A 23017-nucleotide genomic window follows, 5' to 3' on the forward strand; every position below is an offset into this window, starting at 1 on the left:
GTAATTAGTATGCTATCATGGTGGACTCCGCGAGTATATAAGGCTATTGTTAGTGTGGGACGGTTTATAGCTAATAAGAGGCAATGTGTAGTTTGCGCAATAATGATTTAGTCACCTGATGCATTGGAAAGTTAGAATACTCATTCGAGATTCCAATATTTTACGTATCAGAGCAATAAATCGTGTAAAATCTTTTTCTGATATATTGATTTTTAACAACAAAGTCAAGGATTATAAGATTGAAACTTGAAAATATGGTTGTGACTTTAAAATGTTTAGCAGATGTTTGTTTAATTCCAGTAAGTTATAAGGCCACTTCTTGAAGTATACAATTCTCGGATCAATATACAAGGACTAACATATAAATAACAGATTGGGACTGGGACACCGTCTGTGTCCAACGAAGTAGCATTGATCACAAATCTAGCAAGAAATTCGCATTTAAAATGTACTTTGCATAGCGCTGGAACGACAATAGAGGGTCCGTGGAATGAAGTTACGGATTTGATCGGACAAATGCATCAGTTACTACACAAAAATGGAGTCGTTAGAATTCAAAGTGATATTAGAATCGGTACTAGAATCGATAAGTCACAATCACCACAAGATAAGATTAATGTAGTCGAGGAAAAATTGAAGAAAATGAATCTGATACAGTAATTGTTTCGTTCTACTAATAAGTATACAATAAAAGGTTCGAAAATCAAACTCTACCAACACCATAACCTTGTATCTAAACTAAATCGCAAATAGTCCTATTTAACTTTAAATTTTAAATTGTTTAAGAACTGAATAAATAGTTCACCCGGACCGAGTAAACTGAATTGAATTAACATTAAAATACATCATTCACCATTAATTTGAAAATCTAAGGATCTCCTAAAAGTTTTAATCGTAATGCTAGCAAAAAGGGCCATGAACATCTCCTATAGAAAAGTTTTTGAATAATGATCATTATCAAGAGGCTCAGTAGATGAGCGATAATCATCCTGACTAGCGCTACTGTCATTGCTATAATAGCTTTGCGAATCCGAGGAAGTGAAAGTCATCCTTGTCCTATCAGCGTAGTCTAGTAACCTCTCGGCATATTTTTCCTCATTCATGGCTTGTACATTTTGCTCATTTGCCCTCTCGGTGATAGCCTTTTCCCTAATGCATTCCTCGAATGTACGTTCGGAAAGGCCAAAGCTGGAAGGATCTTGCCAAACTAAATCCTTTATAATTTCTCTACATTCTTTATCAGTGAATTCTTTTTCAGTGGCCTTGCTTAACTCAATTGCAATGAATTTCCACTTCGAAATTTCTGCATCATCAACGATCTGTCTCAAGACTTTCCCGTCCTCATTGCACCATGAAGAAGAATTATTATTTCCTTGTTGGCCAACAATGACTTGATATCTATTTCTTGCAGCTAAATATGAGCCGACTCCCGTCAATTCAGCGATTTCAACCCAAGACCTGCATTTCTTCTTCAATTCAACAATCATTTCGTCCTGTTTTTTAGTGAACTTCGATTTTCTTTTTGCTCTTTTCTGGTTTATGTTCATATTTACATCCTCTTTTATTGGTGCCGTAGACAATGGTGGAGCCGGTAAGATGCCTTGCAATCTCTCACAGAAGTTGGGTAAAATCTGCTCTTGATTTGGAGACAGTGCATCAAAAGGGGAAATCTTAGTGTTGCTCTGCGGAGGTCTAAGGTTAGAGTTTGGCACAAGCATGTAGTTAGTTGGGGAAATCATGTCGTAGGACAGCTGTTGAAGTGGATAAAGAACAGTTTGCTTCACAGCATAAGGGGATCTGGCTGGAACTTGAACATACGACGATTGTTGAACAAGCATAGAAGGTCCATAAAACTTATTCTGTCCAAAGCCCTTACCATTAACAACTCCCAGCAGCTGCTGAGAGTGTGGTCTGATTTGCTGCTCAGGTTGATGAAGACCTTGAAGCTGCAGATAGTACTCTGTTGGTTGAGTCTGTTGCCCTAATTGCAGAGCATGCGTCATGAGATACTGCTTTCCTGGTGCAAGCTTCTCTCCTTGGTATATAGCCGTCCAGTTTTCTTCAAAGTCCATGGCTAAGGCCATGACAAGTCACTCAGAATCGGATTTTTAAAATGATGGACCGAAGAGGTCACAAGTAAATATACAATAAGAGACTTAGGAAGTTAATATATCCCTATTACAACGGAACGCTTTCACAACCACTGGATCAATTATTGATTTGATTTTTGTGGACACTATAAAACTTTTAGACCGAACTGCTATCTTTGGAGTAAAGTTAGCTTACAACTCAACACTATATATACGAAAATAGTAACTAGGATCCTGGCGAACTCCCTAGCTCATAATTTCTTTTATACGACATCCGTAAAAATTTACGACTCTTATCCGTTGCCCGCGAAGAGTTGTACAGAACAATATGATCCGCCTTTGTCCACAATTGATACGAGAAGAACAATAGTCGCTTTCTTGGACTAGTCGTGTCCAAAATGTCGTGCAGTCCGAGAACCAAGCGGGAGTTCCCATGACCTGCAGCCTTGACGAGGCATAATACGCCAATCTTAACTGACACTACCTGTTCTGAACAAGCCATTGATGCATCTAACCTTAAAGATTGCAGAAAACGACATAAAATTCTATTGAGCCTTAAAAGTGTTGTTAAAGTGAGCTACTATTCTGGTCCGAAAAAGAATTTTATGACTCGAGTACTCATTTTAGCACTTCTCGATTTTAATTCTTATTTCAGCCGTCAGTAATATCTTTTCGCAATATGAGATCTTCTTCTATAGTAATAAGTAGTTTGGCCCAAACATTGTGTCTCACATTTTGATAAGTACTAACTATAGATTGGTCAACCTGTTAGTTTGGATGGCATTACTCTTAGTATTCGTGTTCTCATTCTCTGTTGATTCCTGCATCGCTTGCTGCGGGGGTGGCCAAGATACTCTTAAAGATGTGTTCTAAATTCTAAATCGTAAGAGCATGGTTGGTACCCTGAGAGGAAGTGTCATGCACTTTGAACGGACTGAGAAATTTACTTGTGGCGAATGGAAGAGAGCTATCCAACGTTGCCTACTTCAATCCCAAATCCGAATTATTCCTTGTACTTTTGAGAATTGATACGATGCAGATTCTCGCGGCTTTCTAGGTGCACGTATATTGAAACTGTGGTCTAGAGCAGTGATCTGGCCGGAGATCTGGCCGGAGATCTGGCCAGCCACTAGGATCAATGTTAGCAAAGAATGATTTTATAGACTAAAGCTAAATTTGATTATACTTCTCGGTTTAAGAGGTCCTACTGATATTTTCAAGCCAAAAAGTTTACCTTGTCGAAAGTTGCTTACGAAAGTATGTCTTGTTGCACTCAATATAGATGCATTTTAAATTTTTGGCAAGCATATAACAGTAAAACTTATTTGTGGGGGGAAAATGGGGGTGAAGAAATATTCAAGCATCCATCTCCACTACCCCGCCTTGAAATTTCACTATACATTGGTCTACGACATTTCTCCAAGATTGCTTCCTATCTGGGGCTTGCAGTATGCATGTTCACTGAAGGAGTGCATGCTTTATAGTGCACGCATTTAACACTACAGTCACTCGCAGTTTGATAGACTCTCGAAGAAGAGTTCCTGCTTACAGATTCTCCCACACTTAAGTTCCTCGGCATTTGAAGATCGTTCAATGCGTCAAAAGTTAGTTAGTGTCAGCTGAGGCACGTGACATTGCATATAGAGATTCCTATTGTCGAGACATGTAGGATTTTTGTCTCATGAAGTCCTAAATGTCTCAGAGAAGTAGCTAATGAATGCAAATCAAAAGTTAATTTAAAGTATTTCAAGGAGGATGATATCGATGAAGACTTATTTTCTTTTCCAGCTTGTAGCTGAAAAAAAAAATATGGGAGCATGTGACTTTATAGGTGATCGAAGTTACCGTGATAACAGATGCTGTGGATGAGCTTGTACTATTTGTTTCCAACTAGTGGTTATAGAACCTCTTGTTCTCTCTTCTATGCAAAACTTTGTAAATTCTATGGAAAGAGCAAATGAACCAAATACCTGCATATAAGTTTTTTGATGAAAGATTCTCAGTTGCACTTTAGTAATTGCCATCCTGAGAGCTATATCACATTCGAATAACTGGATTTTGAATTAATTAGACGAGATTATCAAGATGTCAGATAGTATGCAAGTTGACTCACCTCCTCAAAAATCTATAGATGAGGGATTGTACTCAAGGCAGTTGTATGTCTTAGGTAAAGAGGCGATGATAAGAATGCTGAACGCGAACGTACTCATTATTGGATTGAAAGGTTTAGGAATTGAAATAGCGAAGAATGTAGCTTTGGCTGGAGTTAGGTCTTTAAGTTTGTATGATCCCAATCCAGTAGAAATCAGCGATTTATCAACTCAATTCTTTTTGGAAGAAAACGATATTGGCAAGTCCAGAGCAGATGTATCATCTAAAAAATTGGCAGAGTTGAATCAATATGTCCCAATATCAGTCACAAATGATCTCTCTGAGACGAATTTATCTCAATTCAAGTGTATTGTCTCTACTAACATTTCATTGGAAGAGCAAGTTAGAATAAATGAATTTACTCACGAACGTGGAATCGGTTATATTCATGCTGATATTAGAGGTTTGTTTGGCCAGTTATTTGTGGACTTCGGGAAGTCATTCACAATAATAGATCAAACCGGAGAGGAGCCATTATCGGGAATCGTTTCAGACATAGAAAAGGATGGTACAGTCACTATGTTGGACGATAATAGACATGGTTTACAGGATGGTGATTTTGTGAAGTTTTCAGAAGTTCAAGGAATGCCCACTTTAAATGATGGATCAGTCTTCAAAATCGAAGTCTTAGGTCCTTATGCCTTTAAAATTAAGATCGATGAAAGCTATGGAACTTACGTCAAAGGTGGGTTGTACCAGCAAGTGAAGGTGCCGAGAGAGATGTCATTTGAGCCACTTTTAAAGCAATTGTCGAACCCTGAGTATGTAATCTCTGATTTTTCAAAATTCGACAGACCTCCTCAACTTCATTTAGGTTTTCAAGGCTTGCATGCCTTTCAGACACGACACCAAGGTCAATTACCCAGATCCTTTAATCAGGAAGATGCCAATGAATTGGTGAAATTGGTTTCCGAACTTGCAGCTCAAAATACTTCAATTTTGGGAGATGCGAAACTAGATGGTAAATTAATTGAAGAATTATCATATCAAGCTAGAGGAGATATTCCTGGAATGGTTGCTTTCTTTGGAGGCTTTATTGCTCAAGAAGTTTTGAAGAATTGTTCATCGAAGTTCGGTCCCGTAAAGCAATGGCTATATTTTGACTCATTAGAATCGTTACCTTCTTCCGATGAGTTTCCAAGAAATAAAGAAACAACAAAGCCATTGGGTACTAGATATGACTCTCAAATCGCAGTATTTGGCTCCGAATTCCAAAAAGTGATTTCAAATTTACGAGTATTTTTAGTGGGTTCCGGAGCAATTGGATGTGAGATGTTGAAGAACTGGGCAATGATGGGATTGGGATCTGGACCACATGGCAAAATTATAATTACTGATATGGATTCTATTGAAAAATCTAACCTAAACAGGCAGTTTTTGTTTCGCCCCAAAGATGTTGGAAAAAACAAATCAGAAGTGGCTGCTAGGGCTGTCGAGCAAATGAATCCAAATTTAAAGGGCAAAATTGAAGCTAAACTAGAAAAGGTTGGTCCAGAGACAGAGGACATATTTGATGACAACTTTTGGAAAAATTTAGATTTTGTGACCAATGCTTTGGATAATGTAGATGCTAGGACATATGTTGACCGTCGTTGTATCTTTTATAAGAAGCCATTGTTAGAATCCGGGACTCTTGGAACAAAAGGAAATACTCAAGTTGTAGTTCCAAATATGACAGAGTCGTATTCATCGTCTCAAGATCCACCGGAGAAGTCTATTCCCTTATGCACTTTAAGGTCGTTTCCAAACAAAATTGACCATACGATTGCTTGGGCAAAATCATTATTTCAAGGGTATTTTGCAGATTCTCCAGAAACAGTTAACTTATACTTGAGTCAACCAAATTATGTGGAGCAAACCTTAAAGCAAACTGCTGACATTAAGGGCACGTTAGAGAATATTTCTGATCTTTTAAACCATCGCCCCTATTCCTTTGATGATTGTATTAAGTGGGCTAGGTTGGAGTTTGAGAAGAAATTTAATCACGATATATTACAGTTATTGTATAACTTCCCAGAAGATGCTAAGACAACTAACGGTGCACCATTTTGGTCTGGACCTAAAAGAGCACCGAAACCTCTTCAGTTTGACATTCACAACAAGGACCATTTTTCATTCGTTGTTGGAGCTGCAAGTTTATTGGCTCATGTTTATGGATTGAAAGTTCCGAATGTCACTTTCGAGGATTATGAGAAAGTTTTAGACAATGTCACAATAGAACCGTTCTCTCCAAAATCTGGTGTGACTATTGCTGCTACCGATAATGAGGCCGAAGAACAGGCTAAGGGTCTTTCGGGAAGTATTGATGACGATGAAATAAAGAAAATTGCGGCATCGTTGCCAGAGCCGACTACCTTAGCGGGATTTAGGTTGCATCCTATTGAGTTTGAAAAAGATGATGATACGAATCATCACATTGAGTTCATTACCGCTGCTTCAAATTGTAGGGCATTGAACTATTGTATTGAGCCTGCGGACGCACACAAGACTAAATTCATTGCTGGAAAAATTATCCCAGCCATTGCTACTACTACAGCTTTAGTTACTGGATTGGTATGTTTAGAATTATACAAAGTTGTTGCGAAGGATGACAACATTGAGGATTACAAGAACGGATTCATCAATTTGGCTCTTCCCTTCATTGGATTTTCTGAGCCAATTAAATCAGCTCAGGGCAAGTATAATGACAAAACGTTTGATCAAATCTGGGATAGGTTTGAACTTGAGGGTGATATAACATTGCAACAACTCCTTGAATATTTCAAGAACAAAGAAGGATTAGAAATCTCAATGTTATCATATGGTGTTTCACTATTATATGCGTCATTTTTCCCTCCAAAAAAGATTAAGGATAGACTAAGTTTGAAATTGACAGATCTTATTAAAGAAGTTAGCAAAAAAGATATTCCTAAACATGTTCACTACTTGATTTTCGAAGTCTGCTGTGATGATGAACAAGGAGAGGATGTCGAAGTTCCTTATGTCTGTGTCAAAATCTGAATCTAATTAATTTATATACTTAGATTTAAAGTAAATGAGTAGATCTTTTATTTAATGAATCCTATCTACCTACTATCCTATAAAGTTCTCCTTTAAGATGATACAAATCTTGAAAACTTCCTTTCTCTACTACATTACCTTTTTGTAGAACAATTATATTCGAGGCAATCTTCATCAATTCTGCGTCATGAGTAGTCAAAATTATTGTAATTCCTGTGTTCTTGATTAAGTTTCTGATTAGACGCATTATAATAGCTGCATTCATTGAATCGAGGTTGGATGTGCATTCATCTAACACTAAAATTTTAGGAGCTCTAACTAGGGCCCTCGCAATTGATAATCTTTGCAATTGGCCAGTCGAAAATAATGAATTAGCTCCTTCCCCGATTTTAGCAAATAATCCGTTGGGATGATCCAACAAAAAAGAGTACATGTTTGTTAACTTCAACGCAGTAATGATTCTGGATTCTGATACCTTGAAACGGTCGATTCCATATATTAGATTCTCAAGGACCGAGCCCTCAAAAAACTTCGCCGTCTGAGGGACGATGCATAAGGTTTCTCTATACCAGTCTATATCAATTTCATTGATAGAACAACCAGAGAATGAAATATCACTGTTTTTCAAGTCATAAAGTCTCATTAAGGTTGAAATAATTGTGGACTTTCCTGAGCCGGACTCACCTGCGAGTACAACACAATCTCCCAAATTTACTTCAAAAGAAACATTTCGTAAGGTGAAATTATCTGCCCACGGATATTTAAAGCTCACATTCTTATATGATATAAGTCCTTTCCGATTTAACTTGAAAGGTCTAATGGGCCCACCTCTTTCAACCGCAGAACACTCTAGCTTTAATAACTGTATTATGTGAGTTCCAGCCCTCTGGCCCCTGTTGATGTCTGGCAATTTCTGCAAAAGAGATGATGCTGCCGCTAGCGAAAATGTTAAGAGAGTGATAACCTGTAGGACTTGAGGCTCATTGTATTCTTTTTTAGCAACTAATTCCATACCATAGAATAAAATAGTTCCAGTAGCAAAGCCCTTGCAAAGATCGGATAAAGATAGTCCTAATCCAGTGAAATAGGATCTTTTGAGCCCTTTTGTGTTGACCGCATTGACATATAAGTAGAAGTTTGTTCTGAAATAGTCTTGTAAGTTTAGGGAAATTATTTCCCTTATGCATGTCGTAGCATGATGGTTGTAATTCTCCAAATTCGCAACCGCTGTTTTATAGTGATTTTCGCATATCTCAGAGAGCTTTGAATAAGCCAAAGTAATAATGATTACTAAAAGAACAAAAGCTAAACCCACCAAAGCTAACTTCCATCCCGAAACAATGGCCCAAATAACTCCCACTAATAAAATACTGAATACATTCACGGTAATAGACAAAAATTCTGATATCAAATTTCTTAGATCTCTTGTATCATTCATAAGTAGAGAAGTCAACTGGGAAGGTTTAGTGGTTTTAGACTCAAAAAACAGCATGTCCTGCTCATTTATTTTTCTAAATGACTCCTTTCTAATGTTGAGGATCCAACTTTCAGCCGAAACTGACAAAATGTAATGAGAGAAGAAATAACATATTCCATCAAGGACTGATATTCCAAGGGTAGCACAAGACCATACCACTAACTGATTTTCACCTTTCTTAAAGGTATCGCTAACCAAATAAGAGAGGAGTTTGGAAAAAGAAAAAGAGAAAATAGGGCTCAAGAGTCCGCCAAAAAGGGACAATGATAAGCCGAATATCATCTTTAACTTGTTCTCGATTGTATTATGGCAGTATTTGAGTATACTGAAAACAGATAGTACGTGTTTTACACCCAGAATTTCTTCATCAGCTCTACTATTGAAACTGAAATTTGCTTCTTCCTCCTCATCAGTCAGAGGCACTCTACTATTAATAGTATCATAACACCCGCAGATACGAGTAGCTAAATCGTAAGATAGTCTCAGACTAACTAAAGATTTACATAGTCTGCCCTGGTATGATACACAACCTCCCTCTAAAATTATCACATTATCATTGGCCGAAATCTGTGAAAGATCATGTGTAATATTAATAGTGGTCTTTCCTTTTCTCCATTGTCTAATGGAAGTAAATAGAGAACTCTTTTTACTATTATCTAAAGCACTCAATGCTTCGTCAAGTATCAAAATAGGCGTGTCCCTCAATTTTGCTCTTGCAAGATTTATTCTTTGTAATTGGCCGAGAGAGAGTGATACATTTAAACCGTTTGTCGTCAAAGTACTAGATAAATCATTTAACATAGCAAATTGACAGGCCCCATCAATAATGGATTCTGGTACGCATTCCAATGATCCGAATTCATTCACAACCGCAATGGCAATGTTTTCCTTCAAACTGAGATCAAAAATTTGTGGCTCGCGATGAAGTACCGTAATGTTGTCCCGTAGCCAATTTTTATGCAACGTTACAATATCCAAGCCATCTACTGTGATAAAACCACTTTCTGCAGAATAAAAGCTCTCCAATAACAGAGAAATGGTAGACTTTCCTGCTCCAGATTTGCCGATTATGTGGTTCATTTCTGCTGGTTTCAAAGAAATACTCACGTGATCAAGAGCTTTTTGCAGCCTTCCGTAGTAACTAAATGAAACATCACAAAACTCTATCTCTCCATGACACCTAGAAGGCATGAATCCAAAATCGTTCTTGATACCTTCTTTATTATTAATAAATTCAGCCAACTTGGAAGCAGCTGCTGCAGCTTCGTTAAATTCCGCAAGAAGAGATGAGAGTTCAACAATACTTGAACCCAACATTAAACAAGCAGAAAAACATGTTATTACCAGATCTATACCTATCTTTTCCTTTTTAACCATTATACTACCAACCCAAAATCCCTGAACAAACATAGAGAAAACCAAAGAGCGAAGAATTCCAACATTTGCAGCAGCGCTTTTAGCCAAGCTGAAATATGCTTTTGCGGAGCATTCGACTATCTTATTGAAGTTTACCATTTCTTTGTATTTGCCATTTAGCATTCGAACCGTCTCACTTGATACTATAGACCAGTCCAAAATCTTTGAAGCATCCGAGTTTAAAGAATTTTCAGCTTGGGCAGCTTTAAATATTTTTTTACTAAATAACCAACTCAAAAGAACCATCAAGGGAGTTGAAGCTAAAATCACCAATGTTAAAAGCCACGAGCTTGCCATTGCAGTGACAAAAAAGGCAACTATGGATCCCAAATTGTGAATAAAAAGACCAAGCACTTCAGAGTTGGCACATCTAATTTCCTCAATACAACGATTTCTCTGTGACAAATCACCCGGTAAATTTTTTACCCTTTCGTACCATTCAAAGTCTCTTGAGAGAAGGCTACTAAAAATAATACTCCTTGCTCTAGATTGTTGCTTTTCTCCTAATCTCATCCAAAAAAAAAGGCCCAACCAGGTAGTTATTGTTTTATATATACCAAGTATCATGATTACAGTGCACCACTTTTTTGTATCATTTAGGAATTGGCTCGGTGATGTGTATTCTCCCTTTTCGAATCGATTCAACTTCTCGAAGATATTTCCATATATTACAGTCTGCAGTGGGGTTGCCACGCTTGAAAGTAACATCAAAACTATTCCAGGAATTATGTTAAAAAGATCGTGCCACCGAAGGAACATAAATATACCCCCGCTACTTCCAGTCTCGACTTCTTTTTCAAAAGTCTCGTCTTCAGACAAAGGCACCATAGTCAGAGCTGAAGTTAATGTACTACGAGCAATCTCGTCAATTTCGATCTCTTTCTGAACTACATTTCCTTTCGTGTCCCAAATTTCACCTAAACTGCTCTTCCTGGAAAAGGTACAAAATTCTGGCATTATTATTACAGCATGAAGAAGAGGCAAGAAACACAACTCATATTTGAGATGTCAGCTTTATATGATTTTCCTCAACTTGAATATTAATTACTAATGGCCCAAACAAAAATGTGTTAGAGCTTTATCTTCAAAATTTCCTAATTTGGTGCTCACAATCTTATACTTCTCTTGGTCTTCTTGGTCCAAGAAGTCAAAAATTTAATTGTTGAAAAAAACAAGGCACCAATAATTTCCCATCTGATAACAAAAAAGGGGTTATTAAATTTCTTTGATAATTCCTTCAATGCTAATTACTCTTTGAAATCGGTTAAAAAGCAAAACACACATGAATTCAAATACATGTTCTATATTACACAAAAGAGGTTTAGCCGGCTCTCACTGCTTTTAATCCTTTCTCATTATATTTATATGAGGCAAATCACAAAGCCGACCGTTATTTAAAGTTCAAAGTTATTCATAGATTAGCTTGGTTGCTATGTATCCATATTGGATATGGTCCGAGTATCACCGGGCAGTCTAAAATAATAATCGTTCTCGTATGTCTTTTTTAAGGAGTTAATGGTCTTCTCAAGATCATGGTATTTTTCTAATGCTTGCTCCTGCCTTATGATTATTTGCTCTAGATGTCGTATCTTGTCACTATCAGTAGACATGTACAAACTTGGGTCAGTTCTATAACTGCTATAGGCTAATTTTGTTGTTAGGATAGTTCCAAATACAAAGGAGACAAAGAGAGCTAGTGATTTCCAGGTTATGGGTTTGAGAAATCCATTAATTATATCCGCAAATGTCTCAGCAGTAACCATTGATTTGCCAATTAGCTGAGGATCTCTGTTCATGCACTTGCTCCAAGAAGTACAAGCTCCTTCCAACGCTGGGACTCTTTTATTTCCATTTTCCGTGGAGCACTTATTTCTAAAAAAATGTCTCGAACAAAGATTTATCTCTTGCATTGCATCCGTAGTATAAATCTCTATTTTTTGATTGATATCTGATCGAATTGTCTTTGTAAATAAAAATAAGAAGTATAGAATGGCAGAAACCATCAATAAATTCAAAAACAATTGCAAATAAAGAGAAAGGATATATGGTACCTTGGGATCTTTGAATGCTGTAAAAAAATCCGCATCGTACAGCCAAACTATTTTTTTGTTTACGCCTTTCTTTAATATGTTTTCGTTACCTTCTCTCCCCACACAATTGTCTTTGTCACAGTTTTCCGGATTAAAGTCCATCATCAGACTAGGAGAACCTTTTGACAGAGACAAAAATGTTTCTTTTAATGGATTCTGTTGCCCCGTTGTGCTTGTGTTTGAATCCGGAAAGCTTTCTATTATTTTTTTTGAGCTCATCAATCCAACTTCCTTTTGATACAAATCATCCAAGCCATTTTCAAGTTGAAAGATTAATTGCTCTTCTTTTATATTTAAATTATTGCTAGAAGTCAGTTTAATGATTTTATTTAGATCAATCGGTGTCAAACTTTCAAGACTTCTACGTTTATGCGGTAAATTATATTCAGCTTTATTCTTGTAGGCCGGGGAATGAACCGAAGTGGTTGTGTCTAAGTATGAGAGATTCAATGTTGAACTATCACCACTCATAATGACTACACACTAAAGAAAATTCTATTTATACACGATATTATTTATTTGTATTTGAGACAAAAAATGCCATTAATATAGTATACAGTCTATAACTCCAATATCTTATTACATTCGTAAGTCATGGTAGGAAATGATACTTTAAAATCCATCATACAGTCATATAAGCACGAAACAATACACCCAGAGGTACTAAGGAATGGGAAAATATCTAAGCAAGGCAACAGTAAGGTAATAAAGAGCAAGTCAAAATGCACATCAAATACTTATAAAGATTTGGCGCCATCCTTATCAAATAATTTGACTATTTTGTTTATAGGATATAATCCTGGAATAGAATCATCTTTAAAGCAACATCATTATGCACATTTTACGAACCTATTCTGGAAACTATTCAACCAAAGTAAATTGCTACTCCAGGTATTAGAGGTGAATAATTATGACTTAGCGAAGTATTTAAATTCTGAAGATTTGCTTAGCAAGTTGGTAACTGAGGATCAATATGGAGAACTTTGCACTAATGTGTTGCCTGAACATGATTTTGAACTCGTCAAGTATAATATTGGATTTACCGATTTGGTTTTAAGATGTACTCGATCTGCTGAAGAGTTGTCATTGTCAGAAAAGCTTTCGAACGTGCCCAGATTACTAGAAGAATTTAAAAATTCGTCACTGAAATATTTAGTCTTTGTTGGGAAGGGAATTTGGGAAATTGTAGTAACATATTTTTGTAAATCCCTAGGTATTAAAAAATTAAAGTTGACCAAGACAAATTTTATTTGGGGGATACAAACCAAAAGCATGGATGAACATTACAATGAGGTACTAAAGGAGCTCCATCAGACTGTGGGTCATTACTTTACAATATATGTTTTCCCTAATACTTCTGGCTTAGTAACGACTTTGAAGTATAGTGAAAAATTAAAACTATGGACAGATCTTAGTAACGATATTTTGAATTGTAATCGCAATTAGAAAACTATTTACAGTAAAGATAAAGAAGCACTTGATCATTTCCATATCTTGTAAAATGCATTGTTGATGTCTCGGTCAAACTTGATCCTACTAGCCTCATTTATATTATCTCCGTACTGTCCAAAGTTTTCAATGAATAATTTGTCAATTATATATCTAATCTTATTACATTGAGTCACATCTATACATGAGTCGTAATAAAGATTTTTTAGAGCATTTCTTTGTATGTCCACGCAGTCTCTGTTATTGTTCATTTCTTCCTGACAATAGGTGGTTTTAGTCAACGTCCACCCACGCAAGCAATCAATTACATGTTTTTGAATTTCAGCACAGTTAATAGATAATACTTTTCTAGGAGAGTCAGTTCTCTTATACATATCTAAATCATGAGAATATTTTCCACTTTTATTATGTTCTTGTAAGATGGCATCGACAATCTTATCCTTCTCGTTTGGTTCAAAAATAGATTCAGTTTTTGCATCAAGATCAGTCTTTTTGAAAAAGTCTTTCAAATTGTCTGGTAATTCATCTGTTATTTTAGTAGTCTCTTTGACATTGCTATTGGTAAATGGCCACATGATTATCTTTGAGTATCATTAAATCATTACTGTAAGAAAAATATAGATGCATATAAAGGTGTATATATTTTGTTGGTATATGCACACAGTGCCAAAATGGAGAGTATTTAGCTACGTTCGAGAATACCTTCAAACAATCTGCCAATTTCAACATCCAAAACATTAAGATAGCTTCTTGCCTCTAATTTTAACTCATCATCAGTCCCATTTTTCAGGTAATGAAAAAGACTAATTCTGAAAGGTTCAATTTTAGAAATTATTAAAATTCTTAGTCTAGATATAATTGCAACTAACCTTACCATTTGGGTTTTGTTAATCTTTTCAATCTCTTCACTCCCCAATCTCATAATATATCCATCAATTAAAAATGAAAGCTTAACATCAAGGCCCTGAAAAAAATTGAGAAAGCCAGCAAGCGTAGAATGCATGTATTCTGTTATTAAAGGACTTTGATCCAGCAAACTAATAATAGGGAATAAATCGTAATAGGATAAATAATCCTCCAAATCGCCCAAAATCTTGATGAGATAGTCTGCCTGACCATATAACCTTCCATTCTTATCAATAGAAAACCATATCAATTCTATTAGCCTTGTAATGTCTGTAATTAACTCATGCAACAGATACGGTTCCGCTACATCGGCCTGATTTTTAATGAATCGTCGTTGCACCTGAAGAAGACTGTCATCTACATAATTAATTAGCCTGCTTTCTTGCTTATTGTTCACCTGACCACGCGAGTTATTATAAAAAGATTTCTTTGTCAGTTCCAAGCACTCATCAAAGGGACGGGTGAATGAATCAACTTCCTCAAAACGGACTTCTTCCAAACTAGAAGTGGAGCCTCTCACAAGTTCAGATTTATCAGTGACCTGGTCTTGATTCTGATATATTCCACTTTCTGAACGAGCTGTCTGATTGCCCTCCGAAACCACTTCTGTTTCATCATACAAATCTGGATTCAAGTCAATGTCTTCCACCGTTTTCGAGGAAAGTTCACCAGTTGGTAAGTCTCTGATCTCCTCATTTGGAGCCGGATGCATTGGTGTAGGTGGAGTATTCATATCTTTAAATCCTTCTTGGTCGCAGCTCCGACAATCGGATTGTAGGCAGCATCACCTCATATTTGCTCAAAGTGACATCTATTACTGTACACAAAATTGACTAAGATAGTATCGCTTATCAAGGGTCAAAATCGGTACAACTAATCATTTTCTTTTAAAGTAATAAGTACAAAGACCTTTCTAAGATTTAAGACGATTCTAAATAAGTAACAGTTTTTAAATAGACCGTGATTTTGCTTTGATATACCATTCAGACTATCATAGTGCTTTAAAATCGGAGCAAACAGGAGGCAATAACGACAGCGGTTTTATCATTCAAGTAGTAAAGGTAACATGCCTGTCACTGAAGCCAGCCAGCTAGATGAGGACCCAAAGTATAACACTGAGATAGATGAAGTCCGGGATAACATTGATGGTGGGACCATATTTTCTGATGAGGGGCCCGAAGCGGCGTATATGAAACGAATGTATTTAGACATACACCCTAGAAGAGAAACTGATAATGTTGATGTTGATAAATTTATACACAAACGTTTAGAGGAAAACTCAGTGAAGTATAATAATGGTATGTTGAAAGACAGTGATGGAAAACAGAAAAACCAGGATCAAGTAAGAAGAGCAGCTAAGAAGAAGGCAAACGATAAGAAGCTTAGCAATACGTTAAAAAATACATACGTACTCGACTACTTCGATCGCGTTCTGTCTAACAGAAGTAAGATACCCAAATTTTTGAACACTTATCTTAGACTTAATGCCAAATATGTTGGAGAGCAACAATCTGCGAAAGGTAGATATAGGGTACAAGTTGAATTTAAGAATATTAATCTTGTAAACTCAATTATTACCGGCTTCTTACAAATATCAGGGTTGACGGAACAGCCTGAGATCACAACTTGTTTCAGAGGGGAAATAATCAACAATCCATTAAATAAATATGATTGGCTGTCTAATGTGGACTTTCCTTTTGAGGATGTACCGATTAAAAAGTTTTCATTCTTGACGGAAAATAAGAATTGGGGATCATTTAAAGGTAATGATCTTGATCATTGGGATAGACTCACCTCTACAACTTCATCGGAAAAACAATTGAAGCGTAGATTGCATAATATCCAAACAGGACAGGAAAACAATGATTTCATTTATATGAGATGGAAGGAAGAATTCCTCTTACCAGATGCAAGCGTTAAGCTGATAAATGGAGCTTCATTTGAAGGTTTTTATTATGTGATGCTTAACATTGGGAGTTCTCTGAATGATCCAAACACGGCATGCGATTACTCAAAAATGACACCAGGATCAATTCGTGGGTTATATTATCATAAGACTTCCGAAAAGTTTCAATCTCTTAGCTTGAGGTACGTTGAGGATAGAGGTACTTCTAATTCTTTTAATTTCGCTTAGTTATATATATAATCTTATAAAAAAGCGATACCTAAATAGCTTACTACATCTTTATTCAGTTGCGTGCTGACTGCACCAAGAAGATTTGATCTGCCGGATAAAGTTAGTCTTTTTTAGCTCTATCAGCCTCTCTTTTAGCATATATTTTAGCAGTAAAAGGTTCTTCAAAGAACAATCCAATACGGTACATTATAAAAACAAAACCTGCAATCAATATCCCAGTAGGTTTTGCATACCATAATGCAGTACCTAGGAAACATAATGTCGAACCATTGTACATTGGATTGTCATTAATATTGAAGGGAAACCCAGTTACTCTTTCATCCATGAGTATGCCAAAATAATCACCTAAGTAAGTACCAGTGATTCCTAAAGAATACATTGAAGTTAAAACCAAAACATTGCCGAATCCGAAAATCAACGCCGCCAAAACTTTAACCAATAAAGATTGTTCAAAAGGTCCATAAGTTGGCTGTTTGCTCAATGCCTCATGATAGATATGGTCTCGGTAAATACCTAAGCTGAAGATAGTTAATGCCAATAGATAGCACCCCGTCTTCGCACTGCCCGTCAACTTAGTCAAGAGATGTGTCTTGTATTCTAACCTAGCAATGATATTCCAAAAAATTGGATTGAATGCAATTGTGGCTAAAGCATACTTGATTTCACAATTTAAATTGACATACGAGGAGTAATTGTTCACTAAGAACGAAAGATCATTTACAATTGTGGACATTTTGGATTCAACTTAGATTTGATGCTTCTATAGTATTAGAATAATCCGTGCGTCAACTTTTTATGTAGATCGAGATCATAAATTTGCATGTGATTTTGAAATTAGTTAATAGCACAAAGCCAGAGGAAGAGATTACCTAAGCGAAGGGACCTGAAAATAACACCCATGGCAGCTATGGAAGAACTGGGAAATCTTTCTCACATTGTGTAGGTCTTGAATCAAATGCTCTCCCTGTTTTATGTAAAATAACAAGGCCGTGGTACTTGAGAAAATTCAAGATAACTCTGAATCAGTCGGATAAATAGTCCACACGTATTCCAGTCAGAAAACCACTCGTGACCAACTCTTAATTAGTTTGAATAGGACCTAATGTTTTCACATACTTTGTAATACGATAATCCTCATTAAACCCAATTAGGCAATTTAGGCGCTTCGTGCAATATAGTACATCGACCTTCGTTCGATTTTCTTCTGGGTTCCAAAGAAGAAGCGTAGCAATTCGTGAACTGATGGTGTAGTTACTTATGGGATCTTGATACTATACAGCTTGACGTATTGCCTTATTGTTACCTTACCAGTTGTTATAGCCAATTTCCAAAAGTGGTTACAAAGGCTATTATACCTAATTAGGATATGTATGTAATAGATTACGACCTCATTTTTAAATCTTTTTTTTTTTTCACATAAATAGCAGGCACTCTTCAAGATATTACCCATGAAAGAATAAATTATATTTTGTATAAAAAAATTATTCAAAATGGTCAAGTAAGTAGAACATGAACATTTGCAGTGTAAGACACTCAAAACTAACGACTTAGAAACGTGCTTCTTTTAGGATCAGGTTTCGTCGCTAAACCGACTGTCGATATATTATCAAAGACACCAGATACCAAGGTTACTGTTGCTTGCAGAACTTTGCAAAAGGCAAAAGAATTAGCCGGAAATAATGCAGACGCAATTTCTTTAGACGTCACAGATGAGAAGGCTTTGGATTCTGCGGTTGCCAAAGCTGATTTGGTAATTTCTTTGATTCCCTACATCTACCATGTTAATGTTGTAAAGTCAGCTATCAAAAACAAAAAGAATGTGGTGACTACATCTTATATTAATCCTCAATTGAAGGAATTAGAGCAGCAGATTAAGGATGCTGGTATAGTTGTGATGAATGAAATTGGTTTAGATCCGGGTATCGACCATTTATATGCTGTCAAGACAATTGAAGAAGTGCACAAAAAGGGCGGTAAAATCAAGTCCTTTTTATCTTACTGCGGTGGCTTGCCCGCTCCAGAAGACTCTGATAATCCTTTGGGTTACAAGTTTTCTTGGTCCTCGAGAGGAGTTTTATTGGCTTTGAGAAACTCAGCTAGTTATTGGAAGGACGGAAAAATTGAAGAAGTTAAGTCTGAAGATTTGATGGCAACTGCTAAGCCCTACTTCATCTATCCAGGTTTTGCGTTTGTCGCATACCCTAACAGAGACTCAACAACCTACAAAGAATTATATAATATCCCAGAAGCAGAAACTGTTATCAGAGGGACTTTAAGATTTCAAGGCTTCCCTGAGTTTGTCAAAGTCTTAGTTGACCTTGGATTCTTGAAGGATGTTGAATCATCTAGCTTTTCTAAACCCATTCCTTGGAAGGAGGCAACTGCTCAATTAATCGGTGCAAAATCATCTAACGAAGATGACTTGATCAAGAAAGTGAGCGAGACTGCAACGTTTAAGTCTGAAGAAGACAAAGCAAGGATCATTTCTGGATTGAAGTGGTTAGGATTGTTCTCGGATAAACCAATTACACCAAGAAACAATCCTTTAGACACTTTATGTGCTACTTTGGAAGATTTAATGCAATATGAGGAGGGTGAGAGAGATCTTGTTTGCTTGCAACACAAGTTCGGAATTGAATGGAAGGACGGTGAAAAGGAAGTAAGAACGTCTACTTTAGTAGACTATGGCGATCCAAACGGATATTCTTCTATGGCTAAATTAGTAGGTGTTCCTTGTGCTGTTGCAGCCCAACAAATTTTGGATAATACTTTGAATACACCAGGATTATTGGCACCAATGAGTTCAAAGATTAATGACCCACTCATGAAAACTTTGAAAGATGATTATGGTATTTATTTGGTGGAAAAAAATGTATCATAAATATGTTAAAGAAATAATTATATAGCCCAATATACTTATTCAAAGTCATCATCGCTCAGATCATATCCAATGGTATATTCGTCAACAAGCATGCAAATATCTTCCACGAGTTCCGATTTGTCATCACATAACTGGTCAAAATATTTAGATCGTGAAACAATGTTATGATAAGATTTCATCAATTTCCTTAAATTTGAGTTAATGTTAAATTCAACATAATAATTGTTGGCAGACAACGTCTTTGGAAATGTATCGGTGTTCGTAATGTCATTCAACTTCGAATGCTCATAAGTGTTGCAGGGTGTCAGCTCGACAGCCGATAAAATTCTAGCCTTGAGAGCTTCGTCCTGCAGAATGACGAAATTTTTGACGAAGTATTTCGCATCATCTGCTGAAGTAAGACTTAAGTCTGCTGATGGTTTTGTAGTCAAGGTTTTCTTGCTATAATAGGCATCAATGGCAACGTTAATATCGACATTTTCCTTGGTTGGACTCATTTGTACATCATTTTCGTAGGAAGCGGAGCGTATTGCTATCTCGTTAATAATATTTCTGTTGACATCACCTCTCAACAAGTTATCTTCTATTAAACTCATTCGTTGAGGGCCCTGAAGCTTATTATTCAATCCCCAAATAGAGTCAACAAAAATAGATGGAATGCTTGACGAGTGCCATAAACTCTCTGGCACAAAATGCTTGTCAAGTAGCGATGAGCTGGGATCAAGATTCATTGGAAAGAAAAGAGATGAATTCTTAGATAACTCTACTATGCTCGAAATTCTAGAGCACAATCCTCGCGAATCTAACTTGAAATCGAATGACAGTAAGCCGTATGTCCATATGTTATATTTGCTATTCGATCCATTGTTGAAATATTCATCTTTAAGAGAAAGTATGAGTTCATTAGTAAATCCACCCCAAGCACTATCAGTTTCTGTCATCAAACTCACACCTTGAAGTAGATCGCACTCTTCTAAATAGCTCCGAAACAAATCTATATTATTTTCTAATTCATTTTTGTATTCACTTTGCCCTTGACGAAATTCACAGAACTCGATTTGTGAGATATGTTTCTCAACTCCGAAACATTTTCCGGGAACCAACTTCCAATTCTGCAACTCATTTAAAGATTTTGGTCGGTAAATTAGCTTATTGTAGTCGGTCCAGTATTTTGTATTTTCCACATTCAACAAATTCGGTTTGCTCATACCCTTGTCTAAGTTTATTTGATAGTCGTTCTTTTCGATAATATGGTTTCTAATCACTTGATCATTTGAGATAGAAATATTAGACTTCGGCTCATGATATTCGTACTTTCCTAAAGATCCCAAACCCCCATTCAAATCGTATATAATTGCTCTTGGTGAGTAATTTGTGGTACCATTTTTATTCTTCAGCGCTGAAAGAAAGATCAGATTATCATATTTAACTTCTGCATTTCGTTTATATGGAATATGCGATTCTTGATTGTTGTACAAATGCGTAGATACATGATTGGATCTTTGGGATAGAGAGACATTTATGACCTCATACATTGTGCCTGGTGCCTACAAACGGTAGTATTTAATTTAGAGTCAGTTTGGTTATATGATGCATCACGTGAAGTTCAAGTTTTTTCACTTCGTATCGGCTTACGTGTATGTTTTACAAACTCATCAAGTATTTCAAGTTCGAACGAAGAAAAGCAAGATATAGAGTGCTTCCAAGATGAAATTCATTCTATTGATGTTATTTCTTGTCACCATAATAGGGGCCACTAAGGATTTATATGATATTCTAGGAATTTCAAAAGATGCATCAGAGAAGGAAGTTAAATCAGCGTTCAGGCAGCTCAGTAAAAAGTTTCATCCAGATAAGAATCCCTCACCTGAAGCAGATGAAATATTCATTGAAATAAATGAAGCATATGAAATATTATCAAATCCTGAGAAGAAAGCAAATTATGATAAGTTTGGTGATCCCGAGGGTCCACGTCAACATGGAGTTGATTTTGGTGACATATTTCACCAATTCTTCGGCGGTGGGCAGCAACAGCGAGGACCACGTAAAGGAGAAGATACCCAAGCTAATTTACATATTGGATTGCGTGACTTTTACAGTGGGAAGGATATCGAGTTTGATGTGGAGATGTTAAATATTTGCGAACATTGTAAAGGTACGGGATCAGAAGATCAACAAACCCATACATGTTCGAAATGTGGAGGACATGGAATGATTCAAATGAGACGTCAATTAGGGCCAGGTATGATTCAGACTTTCAATACTCAGTGCGATGAATGCGGTGGACTGGGTCAACAGATCAAAAACAAATGCCAAATCTGTCACGGAGACGGTACAAAACCGACATCAAGACACTACAACATTTATATACCACCTGGTTTCAAAAGGGATGATCATCATATACTTGAGGGTGAAGGTGATCAGAATCCGAGCTGGGTGCCAGGTAATCTAATTATTGCAATTAGAGAGGATTTCAAAGATAGCTGGGGTTACCGTAGGACGCAAGAGAACTTATATAGAACAGAAGTGCTTACGTTAAAAGAAGCATTGAACGGGGGATGGGAGAGAATAGTACCATTTTTTGACAGTGTAGAAAATGAATTGGTGCTTAAAAGAGATCCAGGAGTGGTGACAATTGATGGTGAATATGAGGTAATAAAGGGCAAAGGAATGCCTATACTGCACCACCTGGACATCCATGGTGACTTATACATTGAATATAAGGTCATTTATCCACTTGACAGTCGAAAGACCCGTAATGATGAGTTATAGATCCATATAGAGGAATAGACACATCTGGATGCTGCTAATTACTGTAAATCATAATTGCAATTTCATATAAATTATACACAGCAAATACCATGTGAATCTTTCATGACCTTTGCCTATGTTTATCTGTAGTTGAAGTCGCAATTATGCATAATAACACATTCCTCGGGTAGTTTTATCTCGCACTCTTAGCAATCTTGATGTGGCCAGAGTGAGACACTTCTCGCTGCGCAATGTCTAACAAACACGATAAGCAAAATTCCACGGAATGAATCCGCTTATGTATTGCTCCGAGTTGTGGCCAGAGCCTGGGCGCGAAAAATTGCTGTACACCGCCACGTCGGTAGCCCGCCTCTATATAAAATTTTTGTCTCAAAATATTTGCTGGAGCAAGCGCATTTTAGCAATGCTACAAGACACTTAAAATTACGATTGTAATAGTATTGCCTAATCCATTATTAAACTTCTCCGACTCCGTTTCGCCAATTTAGCTAAGATTTTGCAAGTCTCCGCTCTTGAGCTTCTGGGCATTATCTATTGTCTTTTACGCTCATCAGATCGTACTACAATAATTGCGATAAACGGGGAGCTGTGCGTAAATGGACTCCATGCACCTCAAAGACTAAGACTTGTGGAGCCCCGCCATTTTCT

The 23017-nt window shown here is 36.6% G+C and overlaps 13 protein-coding genes across 13 annotated transcripts; 6 read left to right on the forward strand and 7 right to left on the reverse strand.

The window, feature by feature from the left end:
• Nucleotides 1-254: 254 nt before the first annotated feature.
• Nucleotides 255-660, forward strand: ECM15 (Ecm15p; the record flags this gene model as incomplete). Its single annotated transcript, XM_062951681.1, has 2 exons — nt 255-299; nt 373-660. The coding sequence occupies 2 exons, from the start codon at nt 255-257 to the stop codon at nt 658-660; spliced, it is 333 nt and encodes a 110-aa protein (XP_062808659.1).
• Nucleotides 661-926: 266 nt separating this feature from the next.
• On the reverse strand, nt 927-2084 carry AAF1 (C2H2-type transcription factor AAF1; the record flags this gene model as incomplete). Its single annotated transcript, XM_062951682.1, has 1 exon — nt 927-2084. One exon carries the CDS (start codon nt 2082-2084, stop codon nt 927-929), a length of 1158 nt encoding a protein of 385 aa, XP_062808660.1.
• A 2091-nt stretch (nt 2085-4175) lies between these two features.
• On the forward strand, nt 4176-7241 carry UBA1 (E1 ubiquitin-activating protein; the record flags this gene model as incomplete). The annotated part of the gene is made up of 1 exon (XM_062951683.1): nt 4176-7241. One exon carries the CDS (start codon nt 4176-4178, stop codon nt 7239-7241), a length of 3066 nt encoding a protein of 1021 aa, XP_062808661.1.
• Nucleotides 7242-7302: 61 nt separating this feature from the next.
• On the reverse strand, nt 7303-11091 carry HST6 (ATP-binding cassette alpha-factor transporter; the record flags this gene model as incomplete). The annotated part of the gene is made up of 1 exon (XM_062951684.1): nt 7303-11091. One exon carries the CDS (start codon nt 11089-11091, stop codon nt 7303-7305), a length of 3789 nt encoding a protein of 1262 aa, XP_062808662.1.
• Nucleotides 11092-11564: 473 nt separating this feature from the next.
• On the reverse strand, nt 11565-12695 carry PRCAT00001866001 (uncharacterized protein; the record flags this gene model as incomplete). Its single annotated transcript, XM_062951685.1, has 1 exon — nt 11565-12695. One exon carries the CDS (start codon nt 12693-12695, stop codon nt 11565-11567), a length of 1131 nt encoding a protein of 376 aa, XP_062808663.1.
• A 123-nt stretch (nt 12696-12818) lies between these two features.
• Nucleotides 12819-13670, forward strand: PRCAT00001867001 (uncharacterized protein; the record flags this gene model as incomplete). The annotated part of the gene is made up of 1 exon (XM_062951686.1): nt 12819-13670. One exon carries the CDS (start codon nt 12819-12821, stop codon nt 13668-13670), a length of 852 nt encoding a protein of 283 aa, XP_062808664.1.
• A 35-nt stretch (nt 13671-13705) lies between these two features.
• PRCAT00001868001 (uncharacterized protein) lies at nt 13706-14248 on the reverse strand (the record flags this gene model as incomplete). Its single annotated transcript, XM_062951687.1, has 1 exon — nt 13706-14248. The coding sequence occupies one exon, from the start codon at nt 14246-14248 to the stop codon at nt 13706-13708; it is 543 nt and encodes a 180-aa protein (XP_062808665.1).
• A 107-nt stretch (nt 14249-14355) lies between these two features.
• PRCAT00001869001 (TFIIH complex subunit) lies at nt 14356-15312 on the reverse strand (the record flags this gene model as incomplete). The annotated part of the gene is made up of 1 exon (XM_062951689.1): nt 14356-15312. One exon carries the CDS (start codon nt 15310-15312, stop codon nt 14356-14358), a length of 957 nt encoding a protein of 318 aa, XP_062808666.1.
• A 333-nt stretch (nt 15313-15645) lies between these two features.
• Nucleotides 15646-16713, forward strand: PRCAT00001870001 (glucose-induced degradation complex subunit; the record flags this gene model as incomplete). Its single annotated transcript, XM_062951690.1, has 1 exon — nt 15646-16713. One exon carries the CDS (start codon nt 15646-15648, stop codon nt 16711-16713), a length of 1068 nt encoding a protein of 355 aa, XP_062808667.1.
• Nucleotides 16714-16816: 103 nt separating this feature from the next.
• Nucleotides 16817-17449, reverse strand: OPI3 (bifunctional phosphatidyl-N-methylethanolamine N-methyltransferase/phosphatidyl-N-dimethylethanolamine N-methyltransferase; the record flags this gene model as incomplete). Its single annotated transcript, XM_062951691.1, has 1 exon — nt 16817-17449. The coding sequence occupies one exon, from the start codon at nt 17447-17449 to the stop codon at nt 16817-16819; it is 633 nt and encodes a 210-aa protein (XP_062808668.1).
• A 757-nt stretch (nt 17450-18206) lies between these two features.
• LYS9 (saccharopine dehydrogenase (NADP+, L-glutamate-forming)) lies at nt 18207-19597 on the forward strand (the record flags this gene model as incomplete). Its single annotated transcript, XM_062951692.1, has 2 exons — nt 18207-18214; nt 18268-19597. 2 exons carry the CDS (start codon nt 18207-18209, stop codon nt 19595-19597), a joined length of 1338 nt encoding a protein of 445 aa, XP_062808669.1.
• A 35-nt stretch (nt 19598-19632) lies between these two features.
• Nucleotides 19633-21132, reverse strand: PRCAT00001874001 (uncharacterized protein; the record flags this gene model as incomplete). The annotated part of the gene is made up of 1 exon (XM_062951693.1): nt 19633-21132. The coding sequence occupies one exon, from the start codon at nt 21130-21132 to the stop codon at nt 19633-19635; it is 1500 nt and encodes a 499-aa protein (XP_062808670.1).
• Nucleotides 21133-21304: 172 nt separating this feature from the next.
• On the forward strand, nt 21305-22369 carry PRCAT00001875001 (uncharacterized protein; the record flags this gene model as incomplete). The annotated part of the gene is made up of 1 exon (XM_062951694.1): nt 21305-22369. One exon carries the CDS (start codon nt 21305-21307, stop codon nt 22367-22369), a length of 1065 nt encoding a protein of 354 aa, XP_062808671.1.
• Between the last annotated feature and the right edge of the window lie 648 nt (nt 22370-23017).

This window comes from Priceomyces carsonii (assembly GCF_900007245.1).
Source record: "Priceomyces carsonii strain CBS4050 genome assembly, scaffold: Debaryomyces_carsonii_scaffold_2, whole genome shotgun sequence".
Lineage (NCBI taxonomy): Eukaryota > Fungi > Ascomycota > Pichiomycetes > Serinales > Debaryomycetaceae > Priceomyces > Priceomyces carsonii.